The 22,411-nt window shown below is 32.5% G+C and overlaps 1 protein-coding gene across 1 annotated transcript in view; it reads left to right on the top strand.

Annotated features, from left to right (window-relative positions):
• The first annotated feature begins 15,116 nt into the window (after positions 1-15,116).
• LOC142328662 (ADP,ATP carrier protein 2-like) overlaps positions 15,117-22,411 on the top strand; it is a 30,723-nt gene continuing 23,428 nt past the window's right edge. Inside the window, exon 1 of the mRNA XM_075372562.1 lies at positions 15,117-15,406. Within this exon, the coding sequence (XP_075228677.1) occupies positions 15,241-15,406 (166 nt within the window). The 5' untranslated portion in view covers positions 15,117-15,240. The remainder of the gene's footprint in view (positions 15,407-22,411) is intronic.

Raw genomic sequence — 22,411 nt, 5'->3', positions numbered from 1 at the left:
TCTACAAACATGAAGAATTTTTAGTTATGTTTTAAAACAGAAATTATAGATGTGTGTAGAAGTATGAATTCTTTTCTTTTTAGAACCAGTTCTAATACAAATTAAAAAAAAAATGGAAAAAGAATTTATGTAATTGTTAAATATGTTAAAATAAAGTTTAAGTAAATATAATAATATAAGTGATAAAAAAAACAATGTAAGAAAATATTTGTATATATTATATAGATTTTAGGATGTAATAATTAATAATAATATTGTGTTAATCTATTATAGAATGATATTATTATTACATTATCATTATTGTAATATTTAAATATTGCATTATAATTAAATTGTAAATTTAATTATTTCCACATCTCTAATGTTTTTTATTCCTTTTTTCCTTATGATTTTAACAAATTATTAATAACTTTATTATTACAGCAATAAGTTTGACTAGAGAATGCTACGATAAATCTTAGAGAACAACATTTACATTATTACATTTGTTTTACCCTGATTATTATCCATTCAATCGCAAAATTAATTTTATCATTATCTAAATAATGATAAAATGTATCTTTAAAAAAAAAATCTATTCTCTAAAGAATGAATTGATATTCCTTCTGATTTTTTTATACTTTTGATATATAGTTAATTTTATTTTTGTAGGAATGTGATCACAATTTACCAGCTGTTGTAGAAAAACATGAAATTTAGTTGCAAAAATTTAATAATCAGCAAAAGAGAATATAATAATCTCTCGGGCTAAAAACGTGAAAGATTAAAATCTGTTTTCCTTGTTTGGGAAAAAGGTTTATAGCAAGCTATGTGCCAAGAAAATGGACTAATCAAAGTGAATTATGATTCAGTGGTGCGAAGAAAGAAAGAGCTAATGAAATGATGATGAAGGAATATTGGGCAAAATCAAAAATAAGCCAAATCTAAAGAAAAGAAAAAAAAAAAAGTATTGTTTTAAAAAAAATGAAGGTAGCATCATAATTATGCAACATGAAGTATGACTGACAATTCTACTCTGGTAACCTACTGACAGGGAACAAACTTAAAATGAACTAACATATACATACATGCCTACGCATTTGTGATCAAGTATGACCTTACTCTAAAATTATAACATCTGTAGTGTAGCCAACTATTCATTCAAAAAAATATTATTTTTATCATTTTATCTATAACTTTTAAATCAAGGTATCCTTCAGTTAAAAAATGCAATAATCTTAATTTACACAAATTTTTATAAGTCTTTTTTTTTATATTTCTTTATAAATTATCTGCAATGATAAATTGAAATTTTTGACCGTACATTTAACAGAACCAAATTTTTGGAACGTTTTCGTTTTATACCACCCAAAAATTCTTGCTCAAATCAACTTAAAATCACTCAGAAATGATCAACATAATAATTATTAGTTGAAAAAAAAATTTAGGCAAGAAGGTAAAAATTTTTTTTAATTTTTGAAAAAAAAGTTTTTTATCAAAAAGCTTTTGAGTAAAATGAAATAAGCCAAAAAATGAGTAAATGAATGTATATAATTTAACAAAACTTTACCTATGCTCACTAACCTCGACTTTTTCTGTTTTATAGCAATTCTTAACTGTTTTTGTCGACTAAGAGCGGTTGTAGCTCTTAGTCAACAGACTGTAGCTTTAGGAAAATCATCATAACGATCCATTCCACGCATTAAAATGTGTGCAAAAATTACGGCAAAACACGGGATTGTACAACGTCAGCAGGCTCCTTACTCTCTACATGGCTACCTGCGATTTGGCTCTCTCCTAAGTTTAAAATTCTGCTTAAAGGAAAGCTAGTTGAAGACAGAGAAGAGATCAAAAGAAATGCGAAAGAGGACTTCGGGTGAAAATGATTTTCATAAAAAAATGACTGAAAAATGCTTCCAACAATGGAAATATCGCTGGGATAAGTGTGTTACATCAGAAAAATTTCACTTTGAAGAGGACAAGTCATTCATAGAACTATAAGTGTTTTTGTTTCGATGGTCTCAAGTCAAATACGTTTTAATCATACATATATAAAAAGTGTGATAAATTTATTGGAAACATTATATTATATTAAGTAATAATAAGTAGAAGTAAATAAGAAAAATAACGAGACATCTTTATTAATGTAAATAATTTAAGATCAAATACAGAAAAACTTTAATCTAAATTACTTAGTACTTGTATATTTAATTAGATTTTATTTCAGAATAATTATTTTTAAAATAGATTATTTTTTTTAACAGATTTTTATTTAGTTTTAATTTTTTTTATTAAGGGAAAAATTATGTGTAAAAAAAGTCTGTTTAACCATTTGAAAAATGTTGTCATTCAAACTAGAAAAAAAAACATCCTTTTACATTCTACTACTATCCCAAATTGTTTTAAGCATCTAGGTCAAATGAAGTCACCTTAAACGAATATAACTTTAACTGTGCCAAAATATATATTGGGCATATATAAATAAATAATTATATGTCATTTAAATAATATAAAATTAAATGTTAAGTAATCAACAATTTTATTATTATTATTGTTCACTTTTTCTATGCTCAGTTCATGCAAACATGGGCATTTCGTGATTAAACTGAAAATTGAAATTATCTCAGGTTGAAAATTTACGATAAAATTTAGGATTTCATTACAATGCCCTTTACAATAAAGAAATTCAATCCCTATTAATTTAATAAATTTAAAGAATGAGTTCAACACCTGAAAATAAGGTTCGAATATTTTCTTTTTTTTCATAAATAATTACAAACATATATCTGTTTATTGAAAGTATCAGTTCTGACATTTATTGTAATCCAACAATATTTTCCAAACCTCAGTAATCATATTTACTTGAGTCCTAACTGTTTTTAATGAATGGTATTGACGTTAATGATATTTAATGACTAATTCCCGACAAGAAACATAAAGCACAGCTTTTATATTTTAGAAACCTGAGTTTATTTGTTAGACACCTCATTTTTTTGTCTTCAGTAATTTGACTGGTTTGATGCAGCTCTCTACTAAGATTCCCTATCTAGTGCTAGTCATTTCATTTCGGTATACCCCCTACATCCTACATCCCTAACAATTTGTTTTACATATTCCAAACATTGCCTGCCTGCACTATTTTTTCCTTCTACCTGTCCCTTTAATATTAAAGCAACTATTCCAGAATGCCGCAATATGTGGCCTGTAAGTCTGTCTCTTCTTTTAACTATATTTTTCCAAATGCTTCTTTTAAATTTAAAATTTAATTATTTAATTTTTTAATTTTTTTTTTTTACACTTATGAACATTATTCAGTGGAATGTTACGAGGTATTCGGTCCCGCATTGAAGATATTAGAGTACTAGCGCACACACATGATCCACTAATCATGTGTTTCCAAGAGACTCACCTTCTACAACATGACCCAATTACACTCAGAGGATACTTCTGTGAGAGATGCGACTGCCTAGTAGACAGTAGGGAGAGTGGTGGAGTAGCGATTTTCATGAAGAATGGGGTGTCAGCTACAAGAATTCAACTAACCACTCTCATTCCTGCTATTGCAGTAAAGGTCTCTATTCCCTTCAAATTGCATATCTGCAATCTGTATCTCTCACCGAACACTGAGTTCAGTGCTTTAGATGTCTCAAATCTCCTCACGCAAATACCATCTCCATCGTTAATAGTAGGAGACTTCAATGCCCATGATATCTCCTGGGGCTCAACCTTCTGCTCCACTCGAGGAAATATGATAAACAGATTGAGACAAGACTTTGACCTTTGCCTACTGAATAATGGATCACACACATTTATGTCCTTATCAAGTGGTAATGTATCTAACCTTGATCTCTCCATATGCTCACCGAATGTGCTCCCTCATTTTAATTGGTCTGTTTGTGATGACTTTCACGGCAGTGATCATAGACCAATTATTATTGGTTTCGGTGTAGACTGCGAGATTAAAAGAAGGCCACGGAGATGGATTGTTGAAAAGGCAGATTGGAACGGATACCATAAAGCATTCCAATCTCAGTATGACGATGGAGCGAACATCCTCGACCAATATTCTTCTTTTACGTCCATGATACTTGAGAATGCCAACAGATATATCCCACAAACATCGGGTAATCCTAGACGTCCTTTCGTTCCATGGTGGAACGATGATTGCAAATATGCTATTAGGAATCGACGGCAGGCACTACGCAAATTTAATCGTAGGCCTACAACAGAACATCTAAATTTATACCGCAGGGCTAGAGCGGTGTGCCGTCGAGTATTCTTGGACGCTAAGAGGAATTCATGGACGAAATACGTGAGCATTATCTCACGCACTACTCCCACGTCTACTGTATGGAAGAAAATTCGTGCAATTTTCGGTTCACCGAAACAATCTATTCTCGGTCTTATTGATGAAGGAGAACTCCTTTCATCATCCTCAGAAGTGGCAAATAGTCTAGCAAAATCTTTCCGCTTGGTGTCTCTTACCTCATCATATAATAACGATTTTTCATGGCTTTCTATCTCCAGAACAGTGTGGTTTTCGACAAGAACGATTTTATATTGACCATTTAGTGTCACTAGAAACAGCCATACAAAACGCTTTCCTAAATCGGCAGCACCTCGTCGCTATCTTCTTCGATATAAAAAAGGCGTATGACACAGCCTGGCGACGTGGTATTCTTAACACTCTCAAAGAATGGGGAATCAAGGGCAATATGCTTGCTTTTATCCGGGGATTCTTAAATCACCGAACGGCTCGTGTTCGTGTGGATAATTCGCTCTCAGATAGTGTCATCTTGGAGAATGGAGTGCCCCAAGGTAGTGTATTAAGTGCCACCTTATTTTCTGTAGCCATAAACGATATTACCAAATGTGTGCAGGCTCCTGTCTCATGCTCTCTATTTGCTGACGACTTTGCTATCTACATTGCAAGCCGTTCAGCACCTACAGCAGAGAGACTACTGCAGAACACTATATCTCACCTTGAAGCTTGGTCCAGGATTACTGGTTTCACATTTTCATCCGAAAAAACAAAATGTGTAGTTTTTTCTCGGCTACGAAACCATTCTATTCCGCAAATATTTCTGAACGGAGAGACTATTACTATCTCTACTTACGTCAAGTTTTTAGGTTTATTTTTTGATAGCCGTCTTACTTGGGTCAAACATTTAAAAGAATTGAAAACAAAATGTTCCAAACTTCTAGATATGATGCGAGTCCTTACTAACACCAATTGGGGAGCCGATAGATCATGTATGATACGTTTTTACTATTCCTTTGTTCGCTCCCGTTTAGATTATGGTTGTGTCGCCTACTCTTCAGCTCGTCAAACCGTGCTTAAAATGCTGGATAGTGTACATCATGCTTTCCTTCGGCTTGCCACAAGCGCGTTTAGATCAAGTCCTGTCGCAAGCTTACTTGTAGACTGTGGTCAACCATCACTTTGGGATAGACGAGACCAGCTCTTATTATCTTATTTTGCTCGTCTCAGAGGACAGCCAAATCACCCGGTTATTGACTCGGTCTTTAGAAATCCTAATCTAGGAAAGTATGAGGACCATCCACGTCGTACTGCACCTGTAGGTGTCCGTACCTGGCGTCTGCTGCAGCATATAAATGTTGACACACCGTCATTCTTTCCTATGTACCCTTGCTCATATCCTCCGTGGAGAATAAACCTCATAAATTTTAATTTTGACCTGACTACATACAATAAACAATCAACACCATCTATTGTCTTTCAACAAATGTTTCAGTGTGTTCTCTCCAAGATGAAACCAGACGCGGTTGTATACACTGATGGATCGAAACAAAACGATACAGTTGGGTGTGCATTTGTTGTCAATGAGAGAACTTATATGTTTGGTCTACCCGGTATTACGAGTGTGTTTACCGCTGAACTATACGCTATAAATAAGGCTCTGAACATCATTAACCCTAAATATAGAAAAATTCTTATTTGCAGTGACTCGTGTAGTGCTCTCCATGCCTTAAAAAACTTTTATTCTAAACATCCTATCGTCATTGAAATTTATAAGGCAATCGCTGAGTTGAATAATCGCAACACAGAATTAAGTTTTTGCTGGGTCCCTAGCCACGTAGGGATTCCAGGTAATGAACATGCAGATTCCGCTGCCAAAGAAGCATGTAACCAGCCTCCTTTCACCACCCGAGTAGCTACTTCTGATTTCATTAACTATGTAAAACAATTATTAAGAGCAAGCTGGCAAGGTGATTGGACGGCTACCATTGATAATAAACTCCGTCAGATTAAAGATTCTGTGTTACCATGGGACTCCTCATACAGAAAACCCCGGCGTGAGGAAGTAGTTCTCTGTCGATTGCGGATAGGACACACGAGGGTCACACACGAGTACCTGTTTACAAGAGGACAACCACCTCTATGCGCACGATGCAACTGCCGCGTGACTGTGCACCACATACTCGTGGACTGCGTATGTTATGCGGCATTACGTCGTAAATTTACACTACCCAGTAACATCCGTGGTATCTTGTGTAATGATAAAGAGGTTTTAAACCGGATGTTTCTGTTTTTACGTAGTATAGGGTTAATACAAAAAATTTAAATAGTATGTATTGTTTTGTAATTGTATGTATTGTCCTATGTATTGTTTTTGTTATCCGAGTAGCGAGCCTTTTACACTCCCTATCGGAATTTTTTTTTTTATATATATATATTCATATTTTTTTGTTTTTTTGTTTGTTTTTTAAATTCGTCTGTGATATTAGTTGTAAGATTTTTGTGATATTAGTTGTAAGACTTTAAACATAATAGTTTTAAGTTTTATTTCTTGTTAGTTTTAAGTTTTATTTATTTTTAATATGATAGTTTTTAACGTAGTTTTAAGTTACATGTTAGTGTTTTTGTTATCCGAGAATGGGCCTTTTACACCCATTCCGGATTTTGCATCCTGTGATAGTAGTTTTAAGTTTTAATTAATTTTACTTTTACTTTTATTTATTTATTTTCCGGGCGATGATAACGATCAATCGTTTTTCGCCTTAAAAAAAAAAAAACAAAAAAAAAAACACTTTTTGCACACCTACTAGCTTCAACGGCCAGCTGTGAAATGACGTTCGGAATGGAATGGAATGGAATGCAAAGTTGGCAGGAGTCTATTACTCCCTACTTTATCGCAGAACCTGGACAGAGTCCCCCTTGCTGCCGGATCATTCTAATCGGGCTTGTTTTTTTAAAAGGTTATTTTTAATCTCGGATCTAATTTTTCAATTTTTGTCTATTATTATTTTAGTGAATTTAAGACGGATTTAATTGCATTCCAATCCGTTGTTGAACCAGCGTTATCGAACCCATTTCATGGGCCGACCGCGGAAGGCTAGGCTTATAAAGCCTGTCCTCCCGACGTAATTCCCCTTCAGACCGTCCACTGAAGTCCTTTCGGTGCTAACTCTTTAATAGGCTAGCAGGAATACGCCACAACGGGGCACTAGCTATAAGGAGGGAGCAATGCGTCCCCTTTTCCGGAGGAGTCGCAATTGCTGGGTTATTTTGTCTTATTGTAAGTTTTGAAATAGGAGAGGTTGTAGAAGCTCTTCATCCGCTTCTGGTATGGCTGCCCTTCAGGACGCATCTCTGCTGGGCTCTGTTCCGGACTCCAGTCCGTGATGTTGAGGCGAGTGGTTGGTCTTCCTTCTTCTTCATCTTCTCCCTCTTCTTCTCCCGAAGACCTCTTCGTTCTTCTTTGGCCTGCACTTTCCAAGAATTGGTAGTAACCGAAGTTACATACCATTAACCTTGTAATTCCCGAAGCCCCGAAGGGCTGAACGGGGGAAAGTGCAGGTTTCTTCGTTCTTCTGTGCTGTCAGTGGCTGCTGGGCAGGTGTCTGCTGGGCAGGTGGCTGCTGGGCTTGCGACTGCTGGGCTGATGGCTGCTGGGCTCGTTCCCTCTTTCTTCTTTCTTGAAAGGAAAGGAAGGTAATAGGGAACTTACAAATGGTGGTACCTATTCGCGATCGCGGTTTTGGGGCGGCGATTTTCTGGAAAGAAGTAAACAGTAATTATTCACTCCACGTAATTATTAACCTTCAGACACACGTGTGCCTGAGAAGGGGTTGGGGGGACCGCGTGGCCGCAGTGAAGAAACCATTTGTTTTTGTGGTGGCTGTTGGTATTTGCAACAAAAGAAGCAGAACACACACACGAAAAAAAAAAAAAAAAAAAAAAAAATTTAATTATTACTTTCTTTCGACTGGCAGGATGAGACGGCACGTCGAGTCGTTCCACATCCACACTTCTCCCGTTTCTGAAACAAGAGAAACAGAACAAAACACACGCGTAAAAAAACAAAAAAAAAACGCGTTTTTGTTGTATGCGCGACTTACCGTATTTGAAGACTTCAAACTATATAACTCGCGAAAAACTATTCACTCGCGACCCCGGAAACGCGTCTGACGCACTATTCCGTTTGTGGCTCATGCGATATGGAGGCCCCTAAGCCTGGTTTGTCAATTTTCGGCTACCGCACCGCACCATCACGGTGGCTCGTCCAGTACGGCGTGAGGCCGCTTCCTTACAACTGTCGGAGTTGGGTCCTCTCGGCAGATGTCCCGAAGATGACTGTGTTCGGACACAGCCGCTCTCCCGAACAGTCTGCGCGCCTGCGCCACCCCCACCTCGGACACGGATTGAAATCTCGCATCAGATCGGAGAGTGGCGTTCCTGACGAACCACGGAGCTCCAAAGATCGTCCGCAACGCGATGTTTTGGACGGCCTCGATCTTCTTTTGAAGCGAGGAGCTCAACACTGCCCCCCATGCCGGGTAAGCATATGTTAGAATCGGCAGTACGTACAGCCGAAAAATGAGGAGCTTAGTTGCCAGTGGGTACGGGCTGGCACTGTTCAGCACTGGGTATAGCGAGGCTCTGGCGGCCTTAGCCCTCCGGGTCGCATGCTTGTGTGCTTCTTCGATTCCAAGGGAATTGTTCATAAAGAGTGGGTGCCTCCTGGACAAACAGTTAACCAATATTTCTACAAAGAAATTTTAGAAAGATTTCGTAAACGAGTTCTTCGTGTCCGTGCCAACGTTGCTGATAATTGGATTCTGCATCACGATAATGCGCCATCCCATATTGCTCTGTCAGTACAGCAATTTATAATTTATATATATTTTCTCCCCTGAGATTTCCAGCTCTCTGGTCGGTTTTCGTGTCTTGCATGTGAACATCACGGCCACCGATTTTTCACCGTTGACCCTGATTCTCCAAATGTCGAGCCACGGTTCCACTAAGTCCAGCTGCCTTTGGAGCCTCCGGACCGCGTAATCCACATTTGCGGATTCGTAGAAATATGCCGTGTCGTCTGCGTAAAGGGCCGTTTTGACCCCTTCCGACAGCGGCATATCGTTCACGTACAAAGTGTACAAGAACGGGGAAAGTACTGCTCCTTGGGGAACCCCAGCGGCTATTTCTCTGGTGGAGGAAATCGTTTCCCCTACGCGCACGACAAAATGTCGGTATGTCGTTCGGCCTGAGCCACTGCGACTCATATACCTTGAGATTTGGGACGCCAACGCTATCTCGTGCGCAAAAGGCTCACTACCATTAGAATATATATATATATATTTACATTCTCTAGTTTCTTCGAAGTATATAAACCGTTTTATTTTTTAATGTTTTTAAAATGTGGGGCATTTTATTATTTTATTTTTTCAAAAGGAATTTGTAAGCCTACATTTTCTGCTTAAGTTTATTTCATTATTATAATTTAAGTTTATTAATTAAAGAAATTAGATTATTACTTTCGTCGATATTTTTGAATTTTGAATGATATTATCTAACCTATATTCCTTGGTCTTTAGTTTTGTTATTGCCAACTTTACCGGTTTGTTTAAAGGACGTTTAACGTCATATTCGAGATAACGATATATATATATATATATATACATATACATTTCTATATTGGCATTGCGTTGTTTTATTACTAAGCGATTTCTTTTAGTGATTGAAATATCATTACTGAAAAAAATAATTAATTAAATTTATTTAACAAAATTGTAGAATTCTAATTTTCCAATTGGAAAATTGGAAAATTGGAATTGGACATGGTCCTGGGTTGAAATTCAGTAAAATTATAATGATTTTTTTTTGTACTTGACAAATAAAGTGTTGTTTATAAAAAGTAGGCTTATAGTTAATCTACATTAATAACCAATAAAAAAATGTTTTTTTTTTTGTGTGAAGGAGAAAATAAGAATAACAAATTTAATATGTTTAATAAATATTAATATGTTTAACAGAAACCTCAATCTAGCTTAGTAGCTTCTTGATTAATTTGTGGACACTCGTAAAAACTCCTATGACAGAATACTGTAATTTATCTTACAAACTAAGTAGCGGGTGAAAACACACTTACGTGCAATTTTCTAAAACATTTTTAAATTTAATTCATCGATCCATCAGATAGGATTTAAATTTGTTTTAAATCTATCTTGAACCATTTCAGTAATCTGAAAAGATTGATTACAATGTTCTCAATCTTATCACACACCTTTCTTTGATCACGACAGACTAAGCACGATTGAATCGTTCAACTTATAAAGATTTTCTATATAAAATGTACAGTATGCATCCCCAATGAAAAAACTTATTTTTTTATTTATATTTCATGAAGTGTTTGAAAGAAAAAAATTAATTTTATATCATATTAAACTTAATTCTTTATTATGCAATTGTCTAGAGTTTCACATTATCTGAAAAAAATGTGTAGGAATTAGAATAAATTATACATAAAATTAACATAAAAGTTTTTTCCATTTTTCGCCTTTACTCTATTTAGTAATATTACCGTATTCCTTGACTTAGTAAAGGGATTCTAATAAAAACATTTAAAAAAAATCAGTATCTAATATTTAAAGAACTGAGTTTTATTTGTAGCAAGTATTGTTAATCATTTTTTCGGCTATCATTTAAAAATTAAAAATGTCTAAGTAAAGAAAGGAATTTTTTACTGAACAATCTCTTATAACAATACGAGAATTGTATCGTACATACGAGTATTTCATAATTTCAATTAACAAAAGGATGAAAATAATGTTTGTAAAATAAAATAAAAATTTACATTAAAACAGATAAGAATCTCGGCCGTCTGTTCCAAACTAGTACACTCGCAATAGACCCACTGGGTTGATCTAGTGGTGAATTCGTCATCGCAAAGCTGATTTCGAATTCGAGAGTTCTAAGCTTCAAACCTTTTTACGGATTTGAATACTAGATCGTGAATACCGTTGTTCTTTGTTGGTTGGGTTTCAATAAACTGCACATCTCAGGAATGGTCAAAAAGAAAGAAAAAGTACACTCGCTATATGAAAATTATGAGAAAAATCCTAGGACCAAAGAAAATTAGGTGGAAATGAATACAAATTCAGACGTAATAATCTATCTATATAAATAAAAATATTAATTTTCGTTGATTCAAAATCTTAAATCTTCGAAAGTTCTTCACGATTGCTTTGTAATTTTGAAACAACGTTGCATTCGAATACGCGCGTGTTTTTATATACCTTTTTTTTGCAATTGTACCAGGTGGAGACCGGACCCTCTTTTTAATTTTAACTCATTCCGCACCCTGCAAAAGGTCACCGCCTCTGCAACAAACACATGCAAACATGCAGGAGAACGAACAGGGATCAGAAAACCTCTACTCACCGTAGAGGTTCTCTACTCCGCCTCCCTACCACGAACAATGGCCTCCACCATAGCAGCTACGGCTTTCCACGCAGCCTTCGATTCGAGCATCTTGATAACCACGCTTTCAGCCACCAACTCCCTGAACTCCTCGACTACTGGGCGCCGTACATCATACCAGCGCCCACACCAGAACACCACGTGTTCCGAGGAGTCGATGACTGTACAATACCTACATAAGGGGGAAGCTCTTTTCCCAATCCTCTGCAGGTAAGCGCCAAAGCAACCGTGGCCACTCAGAAACTGAGTTCGCACGACAGGTTTCCGGACTTCCTCCCTATCCAGGGATTTATTTACCTAACATGTCACATCTGTGACAGGTAAAAACATGCTTTTTTTGAAAAACAGCGTTATCTGTCGGACGTAAAAGCAACACATGCTATACTAAGTATTTTGTGATTCCATTTCAGTGTTTCCGATATGTGTGTCCGCTATAGACTATAAAACTATTGGACCGATTTACGCGCGGGGAAAAAGAGAGAAAAGAAAAAATCGAAAAGGTAAAAGAGAAAAAGGTAAAAAGGGAAGAAGGGGAAAATGGAAAAAAGAAAAAAGGGGAAAAGGAAATAGAAATGGAAAGGGAAAAAGAGAATAAAGAAAAGGGAAAGGAGAAAGTGTGAATGAGAAAAAGAGTAAAAGGGAAAAAGGGAAAGGTTAAATTTTGTGAAGTTCCGTAATGTCTATTTTTTAATGTTTTATCAAACTTTCAATTGTGCTCATTTAATCTATATATACTCAAATCTAGCAATAGCGAAACATTGCCGAGTCTGCTAGTACTATTATATAAAGAGGAAGAGGGTTTTTGTTTGTTCGGGGTAAACAACAAATTACCCGATCAATCGCAACCAAATTTTTACCCATGTTTTTTGGCATAACTGAGAAGGTTTTTAGATATGTTTCATCTCAAAAAATTTCGAAAAAAATATATATATGTAGTGGTGGAGATTTTCCGGTTGAAACATAAGCCTTAATGAACTGTATTAATTAATGAATTGTGAACTGTGAGTGTCTATCATTGTGTGAGCTGGGTTTTAACTGAATGATATCTATATGTAGTGTAATCTTCATGTCAATAAACCAATTTCAAGATTTTTGACATACCTTAAACAAGATATTCAGTAGAGTTGGGCTTGTAAATACTCTTCAGATAAATATTTAGAAAACATTTTTATTTTTTAATTCCGATTTTTTTAGTGGGTGCGAAAATACACGGCGCTGTGGATCAAACAACACCACCACTGCTACCGTTACTATATGTGTGACTAGCTGCAACTGCCTCTGGTTACTTGACTAAAAAACGTAAAATAAAAAGATTGATCGCTACGGGAAACGAAAGTTACCATGTAGGGCGGGCGAAGCTGCGACGGGAAGCTAGTAATATTTATAAATACTATGAATCTGAGAAAATGTTAGATTCTATCAAAATAGAAGAGCCAAATTCTTTGGCCAACTTAAGCGAATAAATGATAACAGGCTCATAAAATAAATCTTCGACCACAATTAAACAAAAATCTGATGTGGACACCACATAACCGCCTATTAAATTACTTATACACATTTTTTAAAATGAAAGGTGCATAAAATTTTATTTCATTAATAACTTCTGATAATTTTTTAAATTGTTATTATTGAATTATTATTTATTCTAAAATTTTAATACAATCAGAGGTTAATAATCATTAATAAATCAATATATTTAAATTAAAAAAATAATAATAAAAGTTAAAAAAAACAGGATATGAAGTCAGATTCGAGCCGATGTGCCTTCCGCTTATAATACCCAAATATTTCATTAATTAAAACTTTGTTTGGCTACAACTCTGGAACAAATGAAAATAAGTACCACTTATGATTTATAAGTACTACTTATGATTTATTACTTATAATTTACTTATAAATTAATGAGGGCTTATTACTGCAGTTAAGAAAAAGTCAAAAATTCAAATGGATTTTGCGTTTTTTTGGACACTTTTGGTCAAGTCGATTGCAGTTAAAAGGGGAGGTGGACAACTAGATGTTACAACAGTCGTAAATCCAAAATTTCAATATCCTACGGCTAATCTTTTTTGAGTTATGCGAGATACATACGTACAGACGTCACGCCGAAACTAGTCAAAATGGATTCAGGAATGATCAAAATAGATACTTCCGTTGAAATCTGAAAACCGAAATTTTTCGCGATCACAATACTTCCTTTACTTCGTACAAGGAAGTAAAAAAAACGAACATCAAGAACCTTAGAGGGTCAAAATGACTTAAAAGAAATGAAAATATCTACAGAAATACCGAACTGACACAATATTTCAAGGGAAGGATAAAAATCAACAAAACGTCTGAGCTAAAGAGAGAAGATAAAAACGAAGCGAAAGAATGAAGAAGTGTTGGAAGAGCACGAAAGAAAACGAAATTCATTAAAAACCAAAACAAAAATAAATTTTTTATTTGTCTGTATATTAAAATTTTTTGAAGTCGGCGCAAATTAATTATTAACAAACCAATAAGTTATTAAATAATTAACGTAATTACTAGCTTTTAATCTGGTATCGACAACTAAAAATCGAAATATAAAAAAAAATATTACTTTTTTGAAACGTTTTGTGAAGTAGATTTATTTGTTATACAGTTTATTTTATTTTTTTATACATTACTTCATAATTATAGTAAATCGATTAATTTTATCCTAATTGATTTAGAAACTGCTATTGAACAGTGCATTTAATTAAACCCCAATAATAAAAATTAATAAATCCACAGACATTCAAATCAAAATAAAATTAAAAATATATATTTGTTTTATTAACTTACTTAGGTCTTGCAACATCACAGAGCAGCTCATATTTAAAAGAAAATATATGAGTACTGAAAAAAAAGCATTTATTTAATATTATTTTATCTATAAACACTTAATGAGGTGAAAAATTAAAATATTTAAATTTTTTGTTTTATAAACATTAAAAGAAAAGGAAAATTTCTGTACATTTATTCATGGTAACTTTAAAACAAAATTCCCGAATTACGACAATCAAAGATCATGTGATCGAGCTACGGGAGAATGTGTTGACCGATACGGGAAACGAAAGTTTCCTGTAGCGGGCGAAGCTGCGACGGGAAGCTAGTAATCTTTATAAATACAATGAACCTGAGAAAATGTTAGTAATCTAATAAAAAAACGGAAAATATTTATTATACATTCACTCAGTTGTAACTTTAAAACAAAATTCCCGACAATCAAAGATCATGTGGTCGAGTCGTGACGTTGTGAGGTAGGTTGAGAATGTAAAGATACGTACAAAGAGAGGAGAAAAATATTTCTATTTCGGGTACCCGGGACGTACAGTGATGCAGGGGCTGGTATAGTAGGTGGGGAAAAAAAGAGGGAGTACTACAGACGTAATAGAAACGACGATTTCAGTAGGTTTAATCGTTTAGCCAGTCGGCTGGATACCTCCTTTCCTGTAACGACAAGCGACCGTGCACGACGGTACAACAAAATTTATTTTAACGATAACTTATTTAATTAAATAAATTAAAACAAAATGCAGCCGGCATTAGCTGATCCAGTGGCATTCGCCAAAGATTTTGTCGCCGGTGGTGTCGCCGCCGCGATTTCAAAAACAACTGTAGCACCGATTGAACGTGTAAAATTATTGCTTCAGGTACAACACATCTCGAAACAGATCTCAGAAGAACAACGTTATAAGGGTAAGAAATTTATTATTAAAATACATATGAAAATTATTTAAGTGCGAAAAAAGAAAGGGTTAATGACTTTGCCCTTTCAAGGTCAAGTCGTCATAAGTTCATAAAATTTAGATGAAAATTATTTTAATAATAAAAAATAAATATTAGTCTTCTAATCTGTAGTGAAAAAAAATTATATTATTTAATTTATATTTTCTTGTTTAAGGTTTTTCTTATAAAAAAGTATTAGTTTTTTCTATTTTGTGTAGTTTCATAGACTTAATAAATTAAATAATCAATTTTAAACGATATAGTATTAATAATAAAAAAGCACGTAACGATGTTGCTAAAATTCTCCATTCATTATATAGAGCTTAAAAAGTGACTGTTTTTTATTAATAAGATAAAAATTATTACCGCTCTTACACAATTTCTTTTTTCTCATTTATTTACTTATTATTTTTTTTTTTATAAAATAACATTTTTGAATAAATTATTAAACCGATAAAAAATTATTACAGATTCAGTCTTTGCTAATTAGCAGACTACACAAGGTGAAATGAAACGTAATTAAAAACAAGGTCAACTGATAATATTTTGAATAATTTTAAAGAAATATTTAAAGTTATTTTTTATACCTCTGTGAAAAATGTTAAAGATTATTTCGCCTTGATAACATACTATTAATAAAAATTGTTTCCATTTCGTTTAATTAAAATCGTAAAAAATTCATGCAAAATAATTTTTAAGAGTTTATTCACACTGATACGAAAATCACAGTTTAAAAAAAATCATTCTTTATTTAAATAAAAACACAGTTGTTTTAAGGCGATACGTTAAATAAGTTAAATTTTTTTTTAAATTTCAAAAAATAACATTTTACGAAATAGGGCTAGCTTTAAAAAAAAGATTATAAGAAACTTTTTAATATTACTATTACAAATGGTTTTTTTCCGATTAATTTTTTTCTTTGATAAACTAAATAAGGGAAATATTTTCCTAATGTACAAGGTTCCGTGACAAATTTAAATATATCTTTATTAAGAATATTAGTCAAATAGAGGACAAAACACGCGCGCGTGTACACACACACACTACTTTGTAAAGAGTGGCGCAGATTTACAGAATTCTGTAACCTGAACTATTTCAGAATCCTAGTAACCTCAAATCGAGAAATATAAAAATCAAAAAATTCAGTGACTCTGGTCATTCTTTAATCGTTAGAAAGTCTTTCTCTGTTTTATACTACAACAGCATGGGAAATTACAAAAAAATCTCCCTCATTAAACGTATTGATAATTTTGGATGTAAAAAAATATAATTTTATATGACTTTTTTTCATACATAATTTTTATAAATTTCAAATTATTCTAAATAATTTATTTTTATTTTCCCGACTATGTAAATTATATTGTGTAGTTATATAGTATATTATAAAAGGGAAGGCTTGATAATCGGGTCAAATTATGTATGTCAGGGGTTTTTTGCAGCTATTGATATTTCATGATCGCTCTGTAACCTAAAAACAGAATTTTAACATAGAAAAAATCCGGATGGATTTTTTCTATGTTAAAAGTATGTTTTTATGAATTTTACTCGGTTTTTGCTTGATATTCCACGCAGATTACCGATTTGGATGAATTTAGCACGATGATTCCTGTATGTGGAAAACAGTCAAGGAGACGGAGGTACGGGACCTTATGAGTCCTGTATTTCAACATTTTACTCAAAGATTAATTTTTTTATATAACTTTATGTAGTTAAAATAATTTCTGATGGTATTCGGTCTAATTCAAACCCCCATAAAGGAATGGGGACAAACACTCTTTTTTTGTCATTTTGATTCAAAGTCATACTCTTGTACTAATTGGATGATTCTGTTACAATAGTATGCCACTTAGATTATTCATTCGAGCAATTCCATTTAAGGGAGTGGGATAATACGACTAATTTTTTTGCTTTCCGTTTTTATTGATATCTTCAGATTGGATTTCCTGACTTTTATAAATTTTTGTGCGATGACTTTCCAAATACGGGTAATTGATGTCATTTAATTTTATAATTGGTCAAGTAGATAGAGAGATACGCTCACTGTGGGTCCCATATCTATTTTAATGATCCATATAATTTTAGTTTCGCTGAAATTATGGGAAAAGTATTGGTTATCCTGTCAAAAACGGGCTATCGTGTTTTTTTGGTGATCTTTACGTTTTAACGTCCAACTACTGCATCTAAATGAAAAAAAAAATGTATGTATTTGTGTTGCTCTACTTTTGGCCTTTTATCTCAGAATTGACAGAACCGATTTTCTTCAGATTTGGCTCAATATTTCTATATACAGGGCATTGAATATATTAATTTTTTTTCAAAATTCATCGAGGCGATGGGAGAATATTACGAATAAATCAATTTCGATTTTCTTCAAAAGTATTTTAGAGAAAATTTTATTAAAGAAAATTTGTTATCTACAATGCATATTTAAAAAATTTAATTTTTTAAATAAAATTAACCCCCCCCCCCCATCTTTTAAAATGGAAGTATATGTTTTTTGTTCTTTTCCTTTATCTCCCTCGGTTTAAATATGTTTCAAAAATTTTTTGAATGTTTATACTTCATATAGAGCTATCAAGTAAAGTCTAATTTTTTTTTAAATGATAGATTCGAAGATAAAATACAAAAATGTTTTTTGAAAATTTCATTTTTTTAGCCTTTATTTATGGGGGTGTTAAGATTTATAGAAAACCTTATTTGAGAAAATTTGTTAAGCTTAACCTCCATATGAATATTTTTAGACACACTAATTGTTCGTAATCAATCAACAATGAAAGTTACTGTATAAGTTTTTATAAGCAATGCTATCTTTGTTTCTTTTTATATTTTTAGACACTAATTGTTCGTAATCAATCAACTATGAAAGTTACTGTATAAGTTTTTATAAGCAATGTTATCTTTGTTTCTTTTGTCAGATGAACTAGTTGGGTCCTAAAATAAAGATTTGCAAAAAAAATACCCAGTTTTTGACTAATCATACTTTCTCCTTTAATATAGATTACCTATATTCGCTGGAAAAGTAATATTATAGGAACTCAGTTTTTCAAAGAATTTAATAATACATTATTGATAGAAAATTTTTTATCATAAAATAAATGAGGAAAAATATATTGAATTAAAAAGTGTAATCGATAAAAAAATTAAATTGTAATTTTCCATTATAGACAGTCTGTTTTTTAGCTTTTTTTTCTCTAAAAATCACAAATATATTCAATAATCGATGGATAAAGCGTTTACTCGATGAAAATCAATCAAAACAAAATATGTTTTTTTTTTATTTTCACAAAACTTATTTAAAAATGACAGCTCTTTCGGTTCACAGTACCTTCCTCAGATTCTGTTCTAACATCTGAGGAAGGTATTGTGAACTGAAACAACTATAATTTTTTAAATAAATTTTTTGACAATAAAAAAAATATTTTGTTTTCATTTTCTTTTTTGTAAATTTGTTCAATTTATTTGAATAAATTAATAAAGTTTGAAATATTTTCTTACATAAAAAGAAATATCAACTGCATAAATTTGTTTGTATAAAACAAATTTATGATGGGAAAGGCAAGCAAATATATTTAGCGAGCGAAGCCGCGACGGGGATGCTAATATATATATATATATATATATATATATATATGTGTGTGTGTGTGTGTGTGTATGGGGGGGGGGCGAACACACACACACACACATAAATATTATATGTATATATTATACAAAAATACAACTACTGCATCGTTCTCAGACACTTCCGTATTTTAGTTTCATTTTGTTCTTTTTAGAGCAAAACTATTAAATAAAAAGAAACCCACAGAAATCAATACCGATGCAGACACATGACTGAAAACTTATACAAAAACGTCTTTGTACATTACTCTTTTTTATAATATGGGGTAAATTTGTTTTTCTTTTCTTTCTCTAAAAAAAAAAACGAATTAATAGCAATACAAGATAAAACCCAAATTAAATATTTTGATGTTATTTAACCTACAGATAACATTGCTTTAAAAAATTTATACGATAACTTTCATAGTTGATTGATTACGGACGTAATTAGAAACGTTTTTTAATACACACTAATTAGTGTGTATTAGAAACCTTGAAAACAACTTTGTGTTACGTTTACCACAGATACTACTATAATTTAGCTGATATATAAGTAATTATCCAGTCGTGTATACTTTTGAGGAGGAAATTTACTTAATATTTAACTCATAATTTTTTATTTATTACGTCAAATTAGTGGTGTCTAAGCTTTGAAATGATAATATAATTTTTAAAGATTAAATTGTTTTCAGACTTCATTCATATAGTTTTGTTGAAACAAGATTTTAGGAATAATTTTTTTTAAAATTACAATAATTTGACTGGTTTTATGCTATTTTCTATTCCATTCTGTGCTAAGCTTTTAATTCCAACACATTTACAACACCTTATATCATTAGTTATCTAAACGTATATATACTGTATAGACGTGGACGTTTTAATTTACGGCCCACCAATCTAGTTCTACTCTTTACAAAGTTTCACAACAGACTTCTCTCTTTCTATTCGTTTTAAGATTACTTAATTTCGATTTTTACCGGTCTACTTAATTTCAACATCCTCCTGTAATACCATATTTCAGACATATTTGTCGATTTCCTTTCTTTTTTTCCTACTATACTTTTGATATTCCACTACCACAAAGTGCAACAGCCTACACAAATATTTGAAAAATTTATTTTTAATTTTAGATCTATATTTAATATTAGCAGATATCATTTTTTCATTAAAACACTTTTCGTTTATGCTAATCTTCTTTTTATATCTCCCATACTTTTTCTATCCTGTATAATTTCACTGTTTTTATGTATAAACAGGATTCTGTAGCATCTGTCACGCAAAAATAAATAAAACTGTTTAAGAACTTTACTAAAATTTAGTTTTTTATAAGTAAAAAAAAAAAAAAAAAATTCGGGGGAACTGGCGAAAAAGAATCTGTCGCCAGGGAGTTGAATCATGGACACGTGCAGGGCCCGGGAAGGAGCGTCTTTACTGAGAGCGTTCGGGTCCAGCAGATGGCTGAATCAGGACGTTCTGATGACTCATTGAGGACCCTCGAGGTTTGCGATTCAGGGGGGGTATGCGTGGGGTGCATTTTCGGTCCCGAAACCCAAACTAGGTAATAGGGAAGAGTAGGGTAGCCCTCTTGGGGAGAGTCACCATGATAGCTTCAAGCTGCACTAAGGGAGGGCTAGTCTTCAGTCACGTCACTTGGGACCGACTGAAGTAACGTCTTCTAGGGGGTTACCGATTGCTCTCAAGTGGTTAAAAAAAATAAGAAAAAAACGTTTTGTATTCGTATTAGTTTTACTTTCGTGGCAGCATAGCTGCTACATGCAAGAAGAAAAGTAAAATAACCAGTCAAAAAACGGGGGATGGTTTTTTTTTACATTTCTAGAAGTTTCATGGCCCAGAGATCCTAAAAAAATAACGTGGGAGGTAATGTTCGTAGATACGTATGTACTTGAGTTGGCGTCTTTTAACCTTTTAATTGGATATACAGATTTTGATAAAATCTGACACAGACTCGTGTATATGGGGCAGTTTGTTGATAGAAAGGTTAGGATCAATATCTTTAGGGAATGGAATAAATAGTTTCTTTGGGATCAATTTTCTCAAGATTTTGTAAACATAACCTCAATTTATATTTTACTCAGTACATGCGTACAAACTTATCACCATTTAAAAAGAATTTGTTTCCTAATTCTCCCCTTCCCCAAAAATCGAAAAAGCTATTTTTTTATTTATTGCACATTTTTAACCAATTTTTTTTTTTATGTTTTTCTAGGCGTAGTAGTAATGCAGGCTCAGAAGTAAAATACATTAGGCCCAATTTTGGTGGAGGGGAGCCTATCAAAATTTAAAAATATCGATCTTATGAATTTTTTAAAACTCTTTTTAGTTTATTTAAACTTTTAATAATACTATTACAATCAAATTTCATTATAATTAACCCTCACCTCCAAAAAAGGAATCTTAGGTAAATCTTTATCGATTGTATATTTTTCAGTGTTAAATTTCTTCTATTCAACGTAGTAAACGTAATTCTTTAAAGATTTAAATAATTATATTTTTTTACTGTATATTTCTACTATAAAATAATAAATAACAATTGTCGGGGAAGTATAACTTACTTTGTTGTTAGCTTTTATTCATAAATTTCAATAATTTTAATATATACTATAAAAAAATTTCTATCGTTTGAAAAATTAACTTTTCCGTATTTCTAAATTTCTTGGCATTTTAAATCAATATATGTTTTTATCTGTATCGCTTTATATCTCAGAAATGGTTTAAACCTTTAATTAAGAAGTTATTTTTACCATATTAACTTCTGTATTAGGGAAACTGATTTTATAAATAAAAAAATAAAAAATCGGACGAAGAGGTTAAGAGATATTAAGGAAGTATCATCTGTTGAAGGGTGTTTAAATTTATACAAATTTAATTTACCTATTTTTTTTACTTTATCAAAAAATAATATCATAAAAGAATGTATTATAAATTTCACTTCTCAAAACTATAAAAACAAATTATAATTTTGTAATTTTTTACTGCATTAACTAGATTTAAAAAGAAATTTTTTTTTTCATAAAATTGACCTTTATCAGGTTGGGAATAATTTTCAAATCTCATCAATATTTTAGGATAAATAAATTCAATCTGGTATAAACAGCGAGTTCAAACCCTAGTAAAGTCAATTACTTTCATACGGATTTGAATACTAGATCGTAGATACCGGTGTTCTTTGGTGGTTGAATTTCAATTAACCATTCATCTCAGGATTTATTCAACCATTCATTCATGGTCAGCCTGAGACTGTACAAGACTACAATTCATACATATCATCCTCATTAATTTTCTGAAGTAATACATTACAGTGGTTTCGGAGGCTAAACATAAAAAGAAAGAAAGAAACAACATAACAGATGTTTGATA

The sequence above is a fragment of the Lycorma delicatula genome, chromosome 8 (genome assembly GCF_047948215.1).
Source record: "Lycorma delicatula isolate Av1 chromosome 8, ASM4794821v1, whole genome shotgun sequence".
Lineage (NCBI taxonomy): Eukaryota > Metazoa > Arthropoda > Insecta > Hemiptera > Fulgoridae > Lycorma > Lycorma delicatula.
The sequence above is the reverse complement of the archived record's forward strand: the minus strand, read 5'-3'. Positions and strand labels throughout refer to the sequence as shown.